General features: G+C 52.4%; 3 protein-coding genes across 3 annotated transcripts; 1 reads left to right on the forward strand and 2 right to left on the reverse strand.

Moving 5' to 3' along the window:
* Positions 1-45: 45 nt before the first annotated feature.
* CAOG_08882 (hypothetical protein) lies at positions 46-1,617 on the forward strand (the record flags this gene model as incomplete). The annotated part of the gene is made up of 1 exon (XM_011272242.1): positions 46-1,617. A coding segment is annotated over one exon (1,572 nt), but the record flags the coding sequence as incomplete, so codon positions are not given.
* A 6,049-nt stretch (positions 1,618-7,666) lies between these two features.
* CAOG_08883 (hypothetical protein) lies at positions 7,667-10,429 on the reverse strand (the record flags this gene model as incomplete). The annotated part of the gene is made up of 10 exons (XM_011272243.1): positions 7,667-7,939; positions 8,015-8,351; positions 8,475-8,583; positions 8,654-8,713; positions 8,802-9,070; positions 9,130-9,490; positions 9,632-9,761; positions 9,825-9,904; positions 10,002-10,098; positions 10,355-10,429. 10 exons carry the CDS (start codon positions 10,427-10,429, stop codon positions 7,667-7,669), a joined length of 1,791 nt encoding a protein of 596 aa, XP_011270545.1.
* A 209-nt stretch (positions 10,430-10,638) lies between these two features.
* CAOG_05394 (protein tyrosine kinase) lies at positions 10,639-20,021 on the reverse strand (the record flags this gene model as incomplete). Its single annotated transcript, XM_004346017.2, has 7 exons — positions 10,639-10,973; positions 11,052-11,132; positions 11,376-11,508; positions 11,582-13,936; positions 14,259-14,324; positions 14,396-19,896; positions 19,967-20,021. 7 exons carry the CDS (start codon positions 20,019-20,021, stop codon positions 10,732-10,734), a joined length of 8,433 nt encoding a protein of 2,810 aa, XP_004346067.1. The 3' UTR covers positions 10,639-10,731.
* Positions 20,022-20,121: the final 100 nt, after the last annotated feature.

Here is a 20,121-nt window from a genome sequence, read left to right on the forward strand (position 1 = left end):
ACAAGCCAGCATGCCCACTCAACGTGCTCAGGCTGGTGATCAAGGCTATCGTCAGACTTTATTGGCATCTCTGCATTCTGGCACAAAGCCTTTGAGGCATGGCACGAGCTCAGGCCAGAGCTCCAAACCCCTGCCTGCCGCGACGAGGCGCTCGCTCACCCGCTCTGGGACTCACCGGACATCCAGGACGACGGCAAGCCGCTCTGGTGGCCGAGCTGGATCCTCAACGGATACATGCGCGTCCGCGACCTGCGCCGCTTCATCGGTAACCCAGCTAGAGAAGAGTGGTCCCCGCTCTCGCTCGTCCAAAGCTTCACCAACGCAAAATACTACAACAAGCTCCACGAGGCACTCGACCGGAGCGAGCTCTCGTCGCTCGTAGAGCAGGATAGCTCCACAATCCCGTCAGTGCAAGATCTACCGTGGTGCTGGGCCCAACCAGCCGACGACGACGACGCCAATCCCAAACTCTTCAGAGTTGTCAAGCTCCGCACGGGCAGCCCGCTCACAAGCAGCTCACTCGGAGCCGGCCAAGTGTTCTACGAGTCGGAGAACGCCCTGATCGCGCCTGCCCAGCCAGGCCTAGTCCTCACCAAGTTCCGCCTGGCAACCGCGCAACACGCCACCGTCGTCTACTGGCGAGCTCCCAACACCAAGCCTGAACCAAACAAGCGGGGAAAGATTTTCCTCCCACGAAAGCAGCTGTACCATGTTGGCCGCACTCAACTCATGCCCCTCATCTGGAGCAACATCGTCCTCAACGGTGTTCACTCAAGCGTCCAGAAGCCCCTGCAAGTCACATCGCACAAGCTCAAACTGAAAACGCTAAGGCAGCTGCTCACTCCACGTCCCTCGAGACCAGACGCCCTCCAATGGTGGATCAACAAAGTTGGCTACGTGCCCTTCGAATCACTGGCCAGCTCCATCAGAACCAGTCTAGTCACATCCAAGCAAGCCTCCCTGCTCTGGCGCATTGCACACCGCACCACCCGACTGGGCGCCGACTGGCTGGAAACAGATGGTCAAGCCCTGCGCGCCGGCTCGCTCTCCCGCGAAGAGTACGACGACAGAATTGCCACTGGGCGCTACGACTGCGCGCACTGCAAACACGACGGCCGCTCGGCCAGAGAGACCTGGCACCACATCCTTGTCCGCTGCCACACAGCCCAAGCGGTTTGGGAAACCGCGAACGCCATCTTCCAGCACGCTCACTCAAGTTCCCTCCCAATGTTCGACAAAGCCCTCCTGTTCGGTCCCTTCCCCACCACGCTTGCGCGTAAAAAGGAAATGCGAGCGCTTGCCACGATCCTGTACCACCTCGGACGCTGGGCGATCTGGCGCACCCGCTGCGAAGCAAAAATCAACAACACATTCACACCCAGCCACACCACCTTCATCAAGCTCGTCCACTCCCGCGCCCTGCAGGACATTGTGCCGCGAGCCCCGCCTGCTGACTCTCCCACGTCGAAGATGTGGGGAAAGTGCATTGTCAGGTCAGAAGAGAAGACCACCATTTCACTTCTACCTCCGAAACCCGGTGAGCATGAGCAAACCGAGTCACCAAGCGGCGCCCGTATGACCAGGACGCTAACACCAAACTTGCAACCGCAAGAATAAGTTAAACACGTTGCCCTTGTCACTTACTCCTTGCCCCTGATCATGATCCTTCTCTTTGTGGTTTTTGAGCCTTAGAAGCTTTTCCACCCTCCAATAAACGTAATACAAAAAAAAAAAACGAGCGTGATGACGTGTACTTTTTATTGCAGATTGGGATTCGGCGCACTGTATAGATGGATGTGAATGTCAACTTTGTTCTGGAAAATCAGAGGAGGGGAAGTGGTTTGGGAAACCATGGTAAAACCGTGCGAAATTCACCTCTGAGCTCGATTTGCGCAAAAACGAGCCCGATGACGGATACTTTTTATTGCAGATTCGGATTCGGCGCACTGTGTAGATGGATGTGAATGTCAACTTTGTTCTGGAAAATCAGCGGAGGGGAAGTGGTTTGGGAAACCATGGTAAAACCGTGCGAAATTCACCTTTGAGCTCGATTTGCGCAAAAAGTAGCGCGATGACGTATACTTTTTATTGCAGATTCGGAATCAGCGCATTTCATAGGTGTAAGTACATATCTTAGATCTTCTGAAAAACGTGGTTTCAAATTTGGAAGGCAACCTAACACTTAACTCGGGGCCAGCTTTTAACCCTAACCCGTATACTCGCCTCGTGATCTAATGCTCCTGACGGACAGTACCAAAATCAAGCCCGGCGGCGGTTTCCTTTTGTGGTCATGTTGTGCCAACCCGAGCCTGAAGAGGGACGCTCTGTTTTCCAGATCCGGCGTCCCGGCTGCGTTTCAATCACCTCGCTTATTTATGTGTTTCTACCACGCAGTTTCCAATTTTGGCGCGCACCCCATCAGGATGACGTGGACTTTCATATACACATTCGGAATCAGCGCACTTTTTTGATCACAATGTTCACCTCACTTTTTTCGAAACCTGATGGCGGCGAGAGGATTTGTGGCAACATTGCAAAACAACACATTCAAAGTCGATTTGCACAAAAACGAGAACGATGAGGTGCACTTTTTATTACCGATTTGGAATCAGCTAATTTTGTAGATGACAATGGTCATGAAACTTGTTCTGTAAAAGGGGGGGGAAGAAATGGATTGTCAACAAAAGTGCACCAATTGCTAAGTTCACCTTTGAGGTTGATTTGCGCGAAACCGAGGCCGACAAAGTACACATTGTATTGTAGATTCGGAATCAGCGCGTTTTCTAGATGAATATGAATGTGAAACGTTTTTCTGCAAACCGAGACAGAAAATTGTGGCAAAAGCGGAAAATTCACCTTTCAGGTCGATTTACACGAAAACGAGTCCGATGACGTATACCTCTTAATACAGATTCAGAACCGGCGTAGTGTGTAGTTTAACATGGCCATGAAACTTGTGATGTAAAATCAGAGGGGAAGAAAGGTATTGTGAAAACAGTGAAAACAATGTGCAATTTTCACCATTTTTGGCGATTTGCACGAAAACTAGACCGATAAGATATACTTTTGATTACAGATTCGGAATCAGCACAATATTTCGAACAAGATGGTTATATTACCTCTGCTGTAAAAAGTGGGTCCAAATTCGGAAGGGACCTAACACCTAGAGAGGGTGCTTCTAATTCCGAACAAAACCTATTTCGCTGACGCTTCGATATCCGCCCCTTGTTTCGATAGTAATGCATACTATATGGTTTAGTGATATTATGGTTAGACGGAGGGGTCGATCGCACGTGCCGGGTCGGCAGGACGCCGATCGTCAGTTTGGCTCGTTTTGCTGGACATGCATTACGCGTGTTCGGAATTAAAAGCATTTCGCTAGTGGACGCACCCATACTCATCTGAGCGGCCCCTCGCCCTACTGGGCATGTGACATCAACCTAGACTCTCCGACTGGTAGCAAAGAGAGGGCATGGAACATCGCCGGGGCGGCTGCAGGCCCGTTGAACAACAAAATGGCCGGAACAATCCGAAACTGCATCTCGAGCAGACGCGGTCCTAGCCGCCTCCTTTTGCGCGGAAAGTGATACATGCAACATGTTTGTTTATTCTATGAACAGGCGGGGGCGATGGTTGCACTGCAGGAGCAAAGTCAACGCGTTGACAAGTTCAGCAGTCGCTCGGCGCGTGCCCAGCCTGAATCGACGTTTCGAGCCCCGCTCGTTGTGAAATGCAATCGCATACATCGTCTTCGTGATTGTGCATGATCGCGGGCTGGACGCACATGCGAAAATTTTCCACGATGGGTCGGGCTCGACTGAGCGCCCCGTCGCTGCCGCTCTGTGTGTCACTGCGCCGCACGTGAACGACTCTATGATCATCAGAGTCCCACATACTCCCATCTGTATCATTATCGGCGCCGGACATGGCGCAGGAGCTGTTCAGGGCTGCGGTGCTGTTCAGTGCGCTTTGCCTCCCACAGGACCAGCGCTCACCGTCTGCACCGACACTCGTAGAACAGCTCTGTCGCCCGCCTACTTTCCTCCATCAATAAAATAAGACTGGTTTTACTATAATTTCAAGCGGGGAAGCGGATTAGAGGCTTCTACATCGACTAGTGGCTCAAAAACACTCTTGTTCGGAATTAAAATCAGGGGCGTAATGGTGGCCCAGTCAAAAAAATCTGTTCGGAATTAGAGACGCCTCTCTAACTGGGAGGCAGCTTTTAACCCTCACCATAACCCTTCACCTTGCCACGTGAGCACATTAGTTATCAAACCGTGGGGCATTTTCTTTTTTTGGAATGATGCACCCACAGGCGTCACACTATTGATTCCAGATTCTGTTTCAGCCCAGTTTTGACTTGCGCTGCTCAACGTTGTGTTCTTGGAACACTTTTGCCACGTTTGGAACGAATCTCATCCGGATGACGTAGACTGTTTACTACGGATTCGGAATCAGCGCATGTTTTTTATCACAATGTTCGTTTCACTTTTTTCGAAAACATGATGGGGGGGACAGGATTCGCGAAAACAGTGCGAAAGCGTGCGAAATTTCCCTTTAATGTCATTTTACACAAGGATGCGCCTAATTCGGTATCGATATAAGTACAGATTCGGAATCAGCGCATCTTATAGAACAAAATGTTCATCTTAGAATCTTTGGAAAGAACGTGTGGGGGAAATGAATCGTGAAAACAATGCAAAAACATGCGAAATTTCACTTTAAGGTCCCTATACACTATGATGCGCCTAATTTGGTATTGATATACGTACAGATTCAGAATCAGCGCATTTTGTAGAACAAAATGTTCATCTTAGAATTTTGACAAATTTGGAACGACCCTAACACCTAACCGGGAGGCAGCTTTTAACCCTAACCCTGTTTGTTTCGTTTCATTTACTTGTCGCTCGTTGTATTGTTTGATGGATTATCACTCAGCATCCTTCCATTGCTTTTCGCCACATGGCTTTGTTTGTTGACCCTTGTGGCTGATTTTCGATTGTTTGCTGGTTTCTATGCTTTCTGGCTTTTTGCTTGCTTTGATTTTTTTTAGTTTTGTTCGATTTCGCCCCATTCTTCGTTCGTGCACGACTTTTGCTGCTGGACGAGTTGCGAGTTGTTTGTTTTTATTATTCTTCGACATGACAGCTCGATTGTTTTCTATATTTTCCAATTTCTGCTGTCATCGCTTGCTCTCAACCCGAACACTTTGGTTTGGCGCTTTTCGTTTGATTCTTCTTTGTTGCGTTGGTGGTCCAAGCGCAGCTCGAACGACTTTTTTCCCAGGAACGCTTCACTTCCTTTGTTCGTTTGCTTCTCGTACGCTGTTTTCGTGTTTGCGCATGCTCCATGCATTTTGCGTTCCTTGTCACGCGAGTGTCACAATGCTCCCATAGTTCTTTAACGTTTTCACTTTATTCAAACATTTGCTTCTTCATCGTCCGCTGGCGACTTTACATCGATCCAATCTTCTCTGTCTGCAATTCCGAGCAGAAGCTGTTGTAGCTCCTGCTCTTTTGCAGCGCGTAGTTGTCTTTCGTCAGCGAGCTCCAGCTTTGCGGCTGCGTGCTCCAGCTTTGCGGCTGCGAGCTCCCGCTCCTTCGCCGCGAGCTCCTGATCCTTCATTGCGAGCTCTTGCTCCTTCACCGCGAGCTTCTGCCGTTCGTCAGCGAGCTCTTGATCTTTGGCAGCCAGCTCCGAGCGCAATTGCTGAATTTCAGTTGTAAGAGTGACGGGACTCTGAGGCACAATGCTTGCGGCGGCTGTAGCGGCATTCAGCGCCGACGTGGCGGGCGACGGCTCTTTCTTGGGTTGGACTCTGTTCAACAATAGTTTCAGCCAATGCATCTAACCGTTGTGTTGTGCCTTGTTTCTTCAAGCGAATACGCAAAGTCTTACCTCATTTTCCCACAGGTAATGCATGTATTGCCCGTTTGTGTCAGTGCATCGATTGCACCTCGGGACAAGAAGTTCCCGCCCAACCTGTTGTCGTCGGATGATTCATAGCATGAGTCTCGTGACCGTCCGAGCATTTTACGCAATCAATCTTTACTCAAGCTTCCTCAGTGTCTTGTTCTGTTTGAGCGCCTCGACAATCGATGGAACTGCGGCATCGCCTATTTCATTGTGCCACAGACTGTCCGTCCCGTCCCATCAGTGAGCCACTCTTGCTGTCTCTCTCCTGTAGTCACCCACGCGCGCTTTAGTGGCAGTGTCTTACAATAGCTCAGTCAGCGTTGCGTTCACTTTGAGCGCCTCGGCAATCGCCTGAGCTCCGGCATCACCAATCTGACTCCAGCCCAGACTGTCCATCCTCCAGCAGTCAATACTCACAATTGCTTGTGCTGAATCATCCACTCTCATGCATCAGTCAAAGTGAGATGACTTACAAGAGCGTAGTCAGCGTTGTGTTCACTTTGAGTGCCTCAGCAATCGCTTGAGCGCCGGCATCGCCAATGTGATTCCAGCCGAGACTGCCCATCCGCTCCACTCTTAGTGCCTTTTGTTGAATAGTCCCTGACTCCCGTATATCCGTCCGACTGAGATGCCTTACAAGAGCTTGGTCAGCCTGGTGTTCACTTTGAGTGTCTCAGCAATCGCGCGCGCTCCAACTTCGCCAATCTCATTGTGGAGCAGACTGTTCGTACCATCATCCATCGTTGAGCACTCTGAATGCTGTGCTGGATCACAAGCACAAGCAACTTACCTGATCATGGTCACTGTCGTGTTCACCTTGAGTGCCTCAGCAATCGCCAGTGCTTCAGCGTCGCCAATCTGTCTGTCGTACAGACTGTTCCTCCATTTCGTCAGTGCACCCACTGCCACATTCATTCCAATAAACTCGGCTTCGTACTCGACATAGTTGGGCTCATTCGTGACTTCGTCATACAGCTCGCGCTGTGTCTGATTCATATTCGCATACGTCAGCATCATTCGAAGTGTGGGAAATCAAAACAGCGAAAAACAAAGACTGCCGAACAACCTCAAAGCGACCCAATCCTGGTGTGTATTGGCTCGTTCTAGGTCCGTGCTCGGCGTTCATGCTCATGGTTGGTGAGCAAGTTTAGTCGAAAAGTGGACGTGACTTGGCGTTTTGTGTCCCGGCGAACCAGCAACCAATCACATCTCAAAGCAAACAAAGCCAGTATAAGAAAGCATGATTGAAACTTCGGTTAAGATCGTCCAAAAGCCAATGGAAGGAGATGAGTTTGCAGTCGGAGAGAAGAGCCAATCTAAAACTCGATGCAATCATCAGCAGTGGCGAAATCCCGCTCATCATTTTCCTCAATTAACAAAGTTTGACCGCCAGGAGTGGGTCTTGGTCCTCAACCTGTACAATCGCACGAGAAGGTTTACCGTCCTGAATGAGGTCTGCCGAGATCCCATTTCCTCGATACCACACTGCATCCAAGACGTGATTGACGAGAATGGTGGCTGTTCTGAATACTAAAGTGGAGCTTGCTTGATTTGGTTGATTCTTTGCATGACTCGAGTTGAATTTTTGTGCTTTTTGTGCATGCAGTACAAATTGACAATGTCAACAGCATTCCACATTCATGTTGTTTTGCTGATGAACATACTCACGCTTTGTCACGTTTTTACGAGGGCGGCAGAAGTGTGGTGAGAGAAAATGACATGCAATCTTGCAGTACAAGGAACGTTTTCAAGGAACTGTCATCTGGAAGCCTTGAGCGAATTGGTCCAGGTCGCCGCGGTGCATCACCCACGAAAGCGGTGGCGGATTTGCAATCGTCACTCGAGACGTCAACATGACTCCGACAAGAATCACAGTGTCTTCTTCCATGACATATTCCTTGGCGAGTTCCTTCCGAGCATTTGTTTCCAGTCTCTCAATCTCGTCTTGGGTGGTGAGACGAAGAGACTTGTGATGCTTTACTTGCAGTCCAATGACTGCCGGACGCACTTTGCCGCTAGTCTGCAATCAACATTATGCCAACAACCGTGAGTAAAGATCCAAACCACAAAAGGGCGGTAGGGTTTGGCAACTTACCTTCTCGACGACTTGAGCATGCATGTAACAGTCAATAGCCGGCTCAATGTGAGTCGCGAGTGTACATTCAGCATTGTCGAGCTTCATCATGCACTCCAGGTCTTCCCTCCAATTGCTCAGTGGCAACCGAAGTTGGAGTTCCTCACATCCCGCACCAAACTTGACGCCAGGTAGCAGCCGACTCAGTGGTACGTCCATGTGAGCCGGCAGCTGTGGTGCACCACTCTGCTCTGCCGCGTCAAGCTGTTTTGAAGCGTCAAGCTGCTTCGAAACACCAAGCGTTGAAGCGTCTGCCTGTTTTGAAGCACCAAGCTTCGTTGCAACGCCAAGCTTGGAACTGTCAAGCTGTTTCGAAGCGTCAGCATGATCCAGCAGTGCTTTGGCGACAAGTACAATCAATCGCAAGCTGAAAAGGATGCCCACAGTATGCTCCCACGCAACTGCAGTATGATAATAATACGAGAAGTGACGGTCCAGCCAGCGCTGAAGTCCATCGACGTGGCGGTAGGCCGAGCGCACCGTTTGTGCGAGCGTGTCACGTCTTAGTGGGGCGTCACCCGAAAGTAGATCTGCAAACACTCAACGAGCACGTCAACTTGTCGTTTCTCAGGTCACAAAAGCAATTCCAGAAATCCTCACCAAGTTTCGACTCGCTGGGCAAATTGAACTGCAACGACCCTCTGCTGTCCTTCTCGCACGCTGTTGTTTGTCGTCAATAAGGCGGAAGGAGTCAACACAACAATCAGTCAAATCCAGCATCTTGAAGTGTGACAACCAGCCAACTGACCGACGAAAGCACATCCTGTGTCAATCCAAGAGCGAGTTCGGGCATCCAGACTTGAAGGATTGATCGAGAACGCGTCGAACGCACAGAAGTGCACGAGCTCGATAAACGTGCGGGCATTCAGACAGAGTTTAGCCGCCGCGCCACTTGCCATCACACCAAGAACCTTCTCAATGTGGCATGGTATGCCACCGGAAGGATGCAACTGGCTCTCGAGGTTTGCATCTACGCGCTTGGGTTCAGGCACCACCTCCTCATCCACGTTGTATTTGCTTGAAGCAGAGGTTTGAGAGTGGAGCGACTCAATCAGGCCAGTGGTGAGTCATCGGACAAAGTGCCAGCGTAAAGCACAAAGAGTCGCGCTGCGGGGCGCTTAACGGCAGCCTTGAGTGACGCGAGAGTCTTGTCCAGCAGCTGACGTTGACGTTGAGCGTTGAGCCAGCTCGAACAGCCAAGCAACTGTTGAATTCCGTCAACAGCGATGGCAAGCCACGGCAGCTGATCTTGACTCGTGGGCTGCTGACTGTCGTTACGAGCCGAGTACTCAAACTCTTGTATGAACTGAAGCGTAGCAGCGACCTGGAAGCTGCCAGTTTGTTCAAAGTTGTCCTGAAAAAACCTCGGGGGAATTTCAAAGTAGGCAGCCAGCAGGCGAGTCGACAGAGCATGCTCCGGATTGGCTTGCTTGAGAACTGTCCAGTCGTTTGCAGAGTCAAAACCGAAAGGACCGTCGAAAGAGACGGATAAGCACAACAGATCGTTTCCTCTGTACCGATGAGCTGCCGGGGCAATTTGATGCACAAACGCGTCACACAGACACGAGTTCCCTGTACCAGGGAATGTGGCAGCAAGAAACGACCGATGTTCAAATGGATCGGTGTCGTTTGCGAGCGTCTTTTTCATCCGTTTCATCAGCAGCGCCTCGATGGAGGAGGAGGTTCTCTCCAGTCGTGTGTAGCTGTCCTGCAGAGCAACACCATTAGTCAAACTTCACAATTCGGTCATTGAGCTCGACTAGAAACGTACGTTTTTCGGTCGCTTTCGCTCCGGTGTGATCAGGCCACGGAGCGAATCGCGGATCAAGGCTGGCGTGCTTTTCAGGTCTCCTGTTGTTCCAGCATGCGTTCATGAGCGCACACACACACACACACACACACACACACACACACACACACACACACATACACACATACACACACGTACCATTGCGACTGGACAGAATAGAAGCCAGCCAAGCCCAAGCTGTCGCCAAAACCGGCTGGGTTTCGTTGCCCTCGTCGCCGTCCTCATCGTTGCTTTGCTGTTGAGAACAAAAAATTCAAGGTAAGAACAATGGCTGCCATCGTCACAGGCTGTCAAAGCATGGCACCACTGCGGTGAAAAATTTCAAGCACGTCAGGTCGGCAAAAGAAAAAACAAACGAAAACAAAATGGCGCGCAACTGCCGAGACACCTTTGAGAGCTAAGTGTTCTCACTCACCCTTCGCACCCGTTCGTTGAAAGAGTTCGTGTAGAAGACGAGAGGGGTACACTATAACAGGTCTCGGCCCACTTACGGTTCTGACACGCTTGTCGACGTGACCTCCAGGAGAGTCCACTGCTTGACGCTTTGAAGAAGCCGAAGAACTCATCGCAAAAACTGAAAAAACAAAGCAGACTGATTCAACCGACAGGTCAAAGTGATTTTTGTTTGTCGGCATCGTGTCGTTTATGGTGAGTTTGGTTCTTTTGATCGAGCTTCATCATGACAGAAGACGCTGTGCATGCTGTCTCATATCCTAAGTTCTTTTGTCTTTGCGATTCTTCATAAAGCTTTAGACGGTTAAAAAAATTCAACTGTCTCATATCCTACGTTCTTTTTTCTTTGCAATTCTTATACAGCTTTCGACGGTTTGACAAACGGAATCAGGTCTCGGGAAAAACAACCCCGCTGTTACAACATTGCACCAATTTCGCGACTTGTCGTGCCGTCTTCAAAGTTTCGCAGACCTTTGATGAGCTGCGTAAAGCTTGGTCGCAGCTCTGGGAGAATGTTCCAGCAACTGAACATGAGGCTAAATAGGTCAGATGTGCAGTGCTCTGGCGTGGGCAGCCGACCGCCTCCTTCCAAATAAGCCAGAGTCTCACGCCCATCCATCTTGCCGTACGGCGTTGCGCCGTAGCTACAGCACTCCCCTGCAACCAAGCATCGCCGTCGGTGAGAACAACGTGTTGGCCTACATCATCGCGATACATGTCGAGCCCGCGACTTACAGGCTGTTAGAGTGACGGTCTCTAAATCCGGATGGCGCCTCCTACGGCCTGTGTGCAAGCTTCCGCTCGCGCCTTGCCCCCCTGTGTCAATCAGTGCATCAATACCAATGTGTGGGTGAAGTAGCGGGGCGCTTTGGCCCGAACTCATCGCTAGGCACGCGAAAAACGAAAAAATGACGAAAAAGCGGATCCAGCCAAAATCCAATGCATCCGGATTAAAATGCAGGTGTTTTTGGGGCCGCCACGAGGTTGATCGCAAACGCGCCCTGCGGGCTCTGTGACATCGCCAGCCCGCCTTCCGCGAGCCAAATGCAGTCTACACACGATAGGTGTTATCGTGACCAAGCGGGCGCGGAGGTGCGGTCGACACGAGCGTGGGAATGGAGGATACGCTCGAACACCACTTTTGCAGCCAATCCATCGTGAGCTCCCGTCCGGCTGCTAATCGCTCTTCGAGCTAGATTGATGGAGTATATGACATATCAAACCATTTTATTCAATAAACAATACAAAAATCAGGCAGAGTTTACATTTAGTGCGACGAACGGCCGTCGGTGAGCATTTGTTGCTTGTTTGCTCAGGCGAATCACAAGAGATGGTGGATCTTCAACACGAGGACGCTTGTCAAGGTGCTCAGGCGTCGGGGCAGCATTAGAGGCTAGTTGAGTAGCGGAACTGCGCGTTGGGAGGCGACTTTGGCGCATGCGGGCCACTAGTTCATCGGTAAACTGCACTCCGTCGTATGAACCGTCGCTGTCGGACCTTTCAGAGAATGTTCGTTTTGCTGGTGTGATTGCGATCGTTTGCTGGGTCGTCAGGATGGGGAGCGACGGCGAGGGCAGGCTCTCAGTCGGATTTGCAGCAACAGGCTCTGCAGCCTGCGACAAAACTTGCTCTGATTGACGCAAAGCAATCTGTCGGGCACGAGCGGGAGTTTGAGTACGAGCAACAGGGGCTCGAGTACGTTTCGGAGTTGAAGCTTGAAGTGCGGCCAGCTCGTTGCGAGCTTGGGCGAGCTCTGCTTCGCGCAAAGGGTCTTGCAACTCGGCGGCGGCGGCGAGTTCAGTCTGCAGTGCACTGATTCTCCGTGTCAGAGCAAATTTTGCGTGCTCGGCGGCGGCCTCGGCAGCCATGGTACGTGACCGGTTCATCAATCGAGTCATCTCCTGCGCAATCTTCGTTTGTTCTTGCAGTTTTTTTGCGTTCGCCCGCTGCATTGCCTCCTCGGTAATCGCCAGATACGCGCCTTTCGTATGCTTGTGCTTGTAGGTAGTGCTGGTTTGAATTGCGAGGGAATAGGAAGCACGCTGCACGATATCATCGACGGTGATGGGGACGCTCAGCAACTCGCGAAGTTTGCCAACGTGACTGAGTGCATCTCGTTCTAGCGCCTCGGAACTGGGACCAGCTGCAAGTTCAACATCGGCATCATCGAGGATTAGGCGAGCCTTCTTGAATATCAAACGCACCGGCGAAAGCGAGGGAGCAGGGTCTGGGACGCTGGCATACCCGCTCTCCACCGAGGGCAAAGGCGGTGTGGGGTGGGATATCTCGGCACTCTCGACGACGGGCAGCGTTGGAGTCGACAGGAGATTGGGGACGCTCGCCGTGTCTGTGGGCGTTGCAGAAACTGGCTGGACGGGCGCAGCCAAGGCCTCTTTTCCTATGAGTGATTCAGTTCTGCTCGCATGGTCCGGGCTCACCACCCACTCGCAGTATGCATTCTTGTCCAAAGGCCAGATTCCAGTCTTTTTAAATCCAGCAGTGATGACGGCTGTATTTTGCGAAATCTTGTACCACGCATTCAGAGCGCAATGCACTCGCATTTGGTCGTCCGAGGCAAAGACGCCAGCTGCAATCGCGCTCGCATACTCTGCTTGTAACTGACGCTTGAAGTAGCCAAACACAGTGCGATCGAGTGGCTGAGTCTCAGTGCTCGTGTGCGCGGGCAAGACAAGAATCTGAATTTGATCGTAGAAAAACTCGGCCACCAAATCGTGCTCGAGGCTGTGCGTGGATGAGCCATCCATGATCAAAAGCAGCGGGCCTGACGGGTGTCTTTCTCGCATGCAGCTTCGCCACTCGCGCAGATAAGTTTTGAACAAGTCTGAGGTCATGTACCCCTTCTCGGTCGTTGCGGTAGAGCAGGCGTCAATGGGAACGTGTTGGCAAACCGTCGCGACGTTCGTACCCTTCGTAAAAATCAGCATGGGAGGGAGCGGCGCAGTTCCATCGGCACACACCAAGAAGACGCCGGTGATGTGCCGTCCGAGGCTGTTGTTGTGCCCACCGCCAACGAGCGCGACACGACCCCACGATGCCCCTAATACAGTCGATCCCTTGACGCGAGAAGAAATCTCGCTCTCGTCAAAGTTGCTGACGCGGCTCGGCTCGACGGTAAGGAGAGGATGTTGATCGTAGGCCTGTTTGAGTTGAGTCGGGAGAGTCCCGAGATTGTCGGGTGTCAGCGCTGCAGCCCGGCACACTTCCAGCACACGGCCCTTTCGAAGCCTGACGCGTCCCTTCGCTCGCTTCAAAAAGGTGGCCCACCAGGACCGGCTAGGCGTGTCTTGGACAAACGCCCGCCTTGGTGAGCCGTCGAAAGAAGTTGTTTCAGAACACGGTTTCAAGTACTTGGCGGCCTGCGCTTTCGTCAGACAGCATGACGCGCGAGCAAACGCTTCCAATAAATTGATAATTGCATCAACTTCGTGATCGGTAAAGATGGGTGGTCGGCCTTTCGTGCGGGTGGACCGCGCCAGCTCGATCACTTCATCCAGCGTTCCAGACTGAATCAGTTCGCGGTGGCCCGCGTGGAGTTGAGCCCAGTCACTGACAGTCGACTTTCCGCACTTGAAGCCAGCCTGCCCCAGCCGCGCGGCGACCTGTTCACATGTCCATTGAAATGGTGTTGTCGTACAACCAGTCGAGAGGGTCAGCGGACCCGGGGTTAGCAGCTTGAGGGCGATGGCGATGGCGATCGGTCGTCGGTTTTTTCCAGCCGCCTCGGCGAGTCGCCCAAACCACCCCGCGACGATCGCAGCCACCTCAACAAGACACTCCATGTGATAACCAACTCGATTTATGTACAATGGTGAAAGAGCCGAGGCGAAGCGATGAATAGACTGCGAGAAAAACGCCTCATCCGGATTAAAATGCAACTCTCGAGGTCTGTAATGCGTCCGGATTTAGAGACAGTTACTCTACGCCGAACGACCACACGTCGGACATGGTCGAGAACTTGCGGAAGGTCATTGTTTCCGGCGCCATCCACTGCATGTGAAACGAATAGTCAGTATCCCAAATCACAAGCAGCAACATTTGCACACACACCTTTGACCCACCTTCACGGGAAGTTTGCCACGCGTTTGCATGCGATAGTAATCGTTCTCATCGGCCAGCTGTCGAGAGAGCCCGAAGTCGGCAATCTTGACCACCATCCCTTGCCCCACAAGACAGTTGCGCGCGGCAAGATCACGATGCACAAAGTGCAGCGTGCCCAGATACTCCATGCCCAGCGCAATCTGACGAATGGCATGGATCTGCTCATTCTGCGTCCACCAAAACGACTGCTTTTTGGACTTTTTCAGAAGAGTGTGCAAATCACCGTACTGCACAAACTCGAGCAGAACGAGATGGGGCTCTGACTCTACAAGAGCCGCGAGCAGGCGCACGACGTTCGTATGCACAAACGGCGCCATCAGCTTTGCCTCGCTTTCAAAGTCTTGACGAGATTTCTCATCTGCATCAGACTTGACAGACTTGACTGCAACCTGCACGATCTCGGGCGTCGTAGATCCGAGCAAGGCCTGTGCTCGCGGGGGCAACATGTTGAACGGCACTCGACCCAGTGCGACATCGCCAAAGTTACCACTGGCAAGGTACTTGACAATCGTCAAGCCTTCACGAACACGACGAGAATTGCTGCCGGCAACATACGCGCTTGCATAATCGTAGACCACCTCTGCAGCATCAGTCGAGAGAGCTTGGTACAACGGATCTGGCTGCTTTTGCCCGACGGCGGCGTAAGCTTCAATGTCCTCCTCTTTGTGAGATCCCGTCGAATGGTTCAATGGAGAGATTTTCATTTCAACAGCCTCCTGATAAACGGGACCGGTAGAATCCTTCGGTCGCTTGACTGTGCGTTGTGAGCGCCGGCGGACGAGCAAGAGAACAACCAGTGCAATCAGAATGAGCGGAATCAGGACGACGGCGACAACCCAGCCCTGCGAGCCGCCAGCAGCTTCCAGCGTCGTGGCGGACGTGCCAAAGGGACCCAGGCTAAAGCCAGCAGCAGTGAAGGTGCGAACGCGGAAGCGGTACTTGGATTCAGCAGCGAGGCCAGAGACTGTGGTCACGTTGCGGCCGTTCGTCAGCTCGGCGTAAACGACAGGCACGGGCCACGTCTCATTGTAGCCAGAAAGAAGGCGCTGGCCTTCGACGACGTACGAGACGATGGGGCCATTGATGTCGTCCACAGCGGGCCAGGAAACGCGCGCCTGGGTGTCCGAGATCGGGATAACCGTGGCTTGCAACGGGGTCGGGGGAAGGCCGGGCAAAGTGCGGGCCAGCACCTGGATGGCAGACGAAGTCAACGAGCTTCCAATCACAAAGACATTGAAGGTGTAGTTCCTGTAAGGGAGCAATCCAAGGAACACCTCCTGATAGGATTGCTGCGTGGCCGTGTTGTAGGCGGCGTTGTCGGCAGGCAAAGGGGTTCGGGGCGGAGCGTTGACAAAGGTCCAAGCACCATCCTCTTCTTGCATGTAACACTCGACACGGTAAGTGCTCAGAACGCTGTTTCGCTCCCAAGGCTGAGGGCCCTTCCAGCTGACAGTAATTGACGTGTTGGATGTAACTTGCGCATCGAGCAGACTTTCGTCCAGGATGGGGGCGCTCGGGGAGGTCGTGAAAGTGCCGGTGCGCGAGTCGCTCGGCGGCGAAGTACCAGCACCGTTCGTCGCTTGAACAGTGACGGCGTACGTGCGGAATGGGAAGAGCGAAGTAATCGTTCGGGTAAACACGTTGGCGGCGCTGTTCGAGCTCTGAGTGGGTGTCGCATGCGAGTCGGTAAAACTAGTGTCAACAACCGAAACAGTGTAGCCCGCCAGTGTTCCGTATGGGAAGTTTGGCGCAGCATAGGTGATACTCGCGCCATTCGCGTTGGGGGTCATGGTCAACGTTTCAGAGCCAGCAAAAAGAGGAGTTGCTTCAGTGGTTTTGAAAGTAACTGCAGCGCCGAGTGCAGTCGATCCCTTAGAATTGACGGCAGTGATGATGTACGCATAATCCGTGAATGGCGTCAAACCAGTGTCTACGTAACTCGAGGTTGTGAGACCGGAAACAATTGGAGTGCCACCGCGACTAACCGAGTAAGTCACAGCGGACGCGTCTTGAGGGTACGGAACATCCGGCCATTCGAGAGTGATTTGGCGGGACGCACGATCGCCCGTAAGGGACGACTGAGTCAAGGCACCCCAGCTAGGTTTAGAACCAGCGGTTGTCACGGTCAGGAACGTGTTGCTCGGAACAAAGTTGTTGGTAGAGCTTTTAACGTGCACAGTCACATTGTACTGCACATAGGGTTCATAACCAGTATTCGACGCTGCGGCGACTGTCACGGCGGCCGAATTGATGGACACGGTTTGGGAGAAAAGGGTCGGATCGGGGAACGCTGGGCTTGCGGTGATTTGAGTGGCCACAACTCGATACTTCAGGTTGCTTGGATTGTCTTGAGCATAAACAGGAGCCGCCCAATTAAACACGAACGCGCTTGTGGTCTGTCCTGAGGCAGACAGAGTGGGAGCGGTTTGCCAAATGGGGTCCGCGGGGTCTTGACGCAAAGATGAGACAGAAGAGAACGGCGAGGAGAAACCAGAGTTTGCATTCTTGGCCAAAACTGTCCAAGTGTAAATGACGCCTGGGTAGAGCCCAGAGACAGTAGTGCTCGTGGCGAGGAGAGTGCTGCTGAAGGTTTGGATGGTTTGAGAGCCAGGGTTGGGTTGCCCAGCTGTGTACTGAACCCAATACACAATGGGGTCACCACCGTTCTTGGTCGTAGGTGCAGGCCAAGAAATGTCTGCGGTGGTCGTCGTGACATCAGAGGTCGTAATGGACGGTGCGTTGAAGTACGGCGCGAGAGCAGGCACACTGACGGAGCCAGTCGAGGGAGTCGAGGACAAAGGACCAGCGTTTGTGATTGTCCACTCCAAATCGTAGACTTGGCTCGCTTGCATAGTGACCGTGGTGGTGTCAGATGTAAATGTCGGGGCCGAGGTGAAACTGCCAGAACTAGTCAGCTTGTATCGCAGCAAAAATGTCACACTGGCTGAGGCCGGAGTGCCGCGATAGTACGCGCCAGTCAAATTAAACGTCACAGCATAGCTGGTTGGTCCATTCGAAACAAATGCAGGCACGATCTGACTGGGGTCAATAGTTGGCGGGGCAGCGGCGGTTCGGATTGAGGAAAGGATGGCGGTGGTAGAGTACTGGTCATTGCGCACAGTCAAACGGTAATCGTAAACCGTGTAAGGCGCCAACGATGCATCGTTGTCGGTCGTGGACAAAGTCGCAGCGGCGAACGTCCCGACAGACACAAAAGACCCTTGAGGGTTGTTGAGACGGCGTTCAACCAGCCATTGCGTGGCAGAATTGGTAGTGGGGCCGTTGATGAGCGTAAGAACGCCATTCCATTCCAGTGAAACAGAGTTGTACGTCTGTCCCGTTGATGTGAATTGGCCTGCCACGATTGTCGGTGCGGCAGCAAGCGTCTGGATGTTGGAGGCGGTCAGAACAGCAGAATCATACGTATTCCCGCTACCGCTTCGGGCGTAAACAGTGAAAGTGTACTGGTTATAGGCGCGAAGGTTGGAGACAGTCACACTGTTCGTGGTGACGACACCTGAGCTTGGGGAAGGAGCTGGAGTTCCGCTGATCGTCCAATAGTAGTCACCAGTCAAGCTGTTCCATGTCGCTGCCGTCCAAGAGAACAGGATGGAATTGGCGGCCGGAGTTGACGACACAGTAGAACTGGAGAAGGTGGCCTGAGACGCGGCAGTTTTGAAGGTCGCAGTGGCAACAGTGGACAAGTTGGCTGTTGGTGTTTGGCTGTTTCTTGCCTGCACACTGTACGTGTAATCAGTGAAGGGCAGCAAGCCAGTATTGTCCGTGGCCGAAGTGAGACTGTCAGCAAAGTTCTTGATCGACAGCACCGAGGGTGAAGTTCGGTCCACCTTATAGAAGAGAGGACCACCGCCATTAGCTGTACCAGTCCATTGGAACGTGAGAGAGTTCGACGAGTTTGCGGTCACGCCGAGCGCAGTAACGGTCGGATTGTCGGCAAAGGTGGTGAACGTGGTCAAGTACACAGGATCCGAAGCATTGCCTTGTGCGTTGGTGAAAACCAGAGAGAAGGCGTACGTCGCGCTCGGAAGCACACCAGAGCTCAGGGAATAGGATGTTGTCGTGGTCGGACTGACCAGGGTTGCAGCACCCGAGTTAACTGAAAGACTCAGTTGATAGCCACTAGTTCCGACTGAACCAGCGCAAGGGCTCAGTGCTGAGTTGGTCCACGAAAAACTGAACGCATTGTAGGTGTAACTAAGCGAGGTAACGGTCGGTGAAAGCACTGCCTTGTCAGCGAGGGTGGTGAAGCTTTTAGCGGGCGTGGTGAAGGATTTGCTGTCACTAGTAGTCGCAGTTAGAGTGTACGAGTAAGCGGTGCACGGATCCAAATCCAGATCGTCGGTAAAGAAAAATTGGCCGGTCGCCGAAGTGGAGCTTGTTCCCCCTGGAAGTGTCAGTGTAGTTGACCCACGCTTCAGAACAAAAGTGATTGGCGTGGGTCCGTTCAGAGTAGTCAAACTCCAACCGACAGTGACAGAATTCTGGGTGATGTACGGTGCGGTGGTCAAGAAAGCGACAGTGGGAGGAGCAGAGGCCGTGGTCACACTGAGTGCACTGACGGGAGAGCTCGTGGAATTGCCGGCAACGGTGGTCGCTCGGACAGTGTACGTGTACGAGGTGTATGGTAACAAGCCCGAATCAGTAAAAGAAAACGGTTGCGGGAGTGAGCCAGTGTAGGATCCAGTACCAGCCGGCAGTGTCGTTAAATCGACTCCGTTACGTGACAGAACTTGAGCCAACGCCAAGTTGGACTCCTGACCGCTGCTGGTAACCGTCCAACTGAGAGGGACTTGAGTGGCAGTGATGGTGCCGGCAGCAAGGGCAGTGCCGATAACAGGGGCGACAGAGTACGTTCTGCCCGTGAAGACTTGATTAACACTAGCGGTACCAAGAATTCCGCTAGAAACAGTGATCCTGACATTGTAGTTCGTGCCAGGTGCGAGCACAAGCGCAGGAGCCGATGTGCCGCTAGAGTAGCCCGTCCAGCCGATGTAGCTGCCGCTGGCCACCTTCTTGTACTCAACGGTGTAGGTGATGGTAGCGGGTGGTCCAGCGGTTGACGCACCGGTATTGGCGACCAAACTCGGCCAGGAGAGAGCGTGTTCATTCACATTTGATGTGGCGTACATCAAGATGCTGTCAGCATTCAGAGTCACATCGTTTGCGGTCGTTTGGGAGTTTTGGGCCCCAGCCGATCCAACGAGAGTTCCGCCAACTCCAGAGTTAGAGTAGACGGAAACAGTGTAGGTGTAGGCAGTGTTTTTGGTCAGGCTACTGTCAGCGAATGTCAGGGCAGTGCCAGTGTACACAGGCGTGGCAGAACCAGGAGTGCGAGTGACACGATATTCCATAGGTGAAGCAAAGCTGCTATACGCAGCCCAATTGAGCGTGATGGAATTGCCAGTGGCTGCCGTGAAAGTAATTTCGAGATCCGCACGAACTGCCAGGAGAAACAACAAAAAGATCAGCTCAAATCTTCCAGAACCAATAGAGCAACAAACCGCACTTACCAGAGCCCACCGCAGCCAAAAGCGCCACAGCGAGCAACAGCAATCTGGGCTTCATTTTGAGAAGCAAAAACAACTAACCGACCAACAAAACAAAAACAATCAAAACAACGACTTCAGGTGAGCTAGGAGTTGAAATCAATCGACCAAATGTAAAG

Source organism: Capsaspora owczarzaki (genome assembly GCF_000151315.2).
Source record: "Capsaspora owczarzaki ATCC 30864 unplaced genomic scaffold supercont2.9, whole genome shotgun sequence".
NCBI lineage: Eukaryota > Filasterea > Ministeriida > Capsasporidae > Capsaspora > Capsaspora owczarzaki.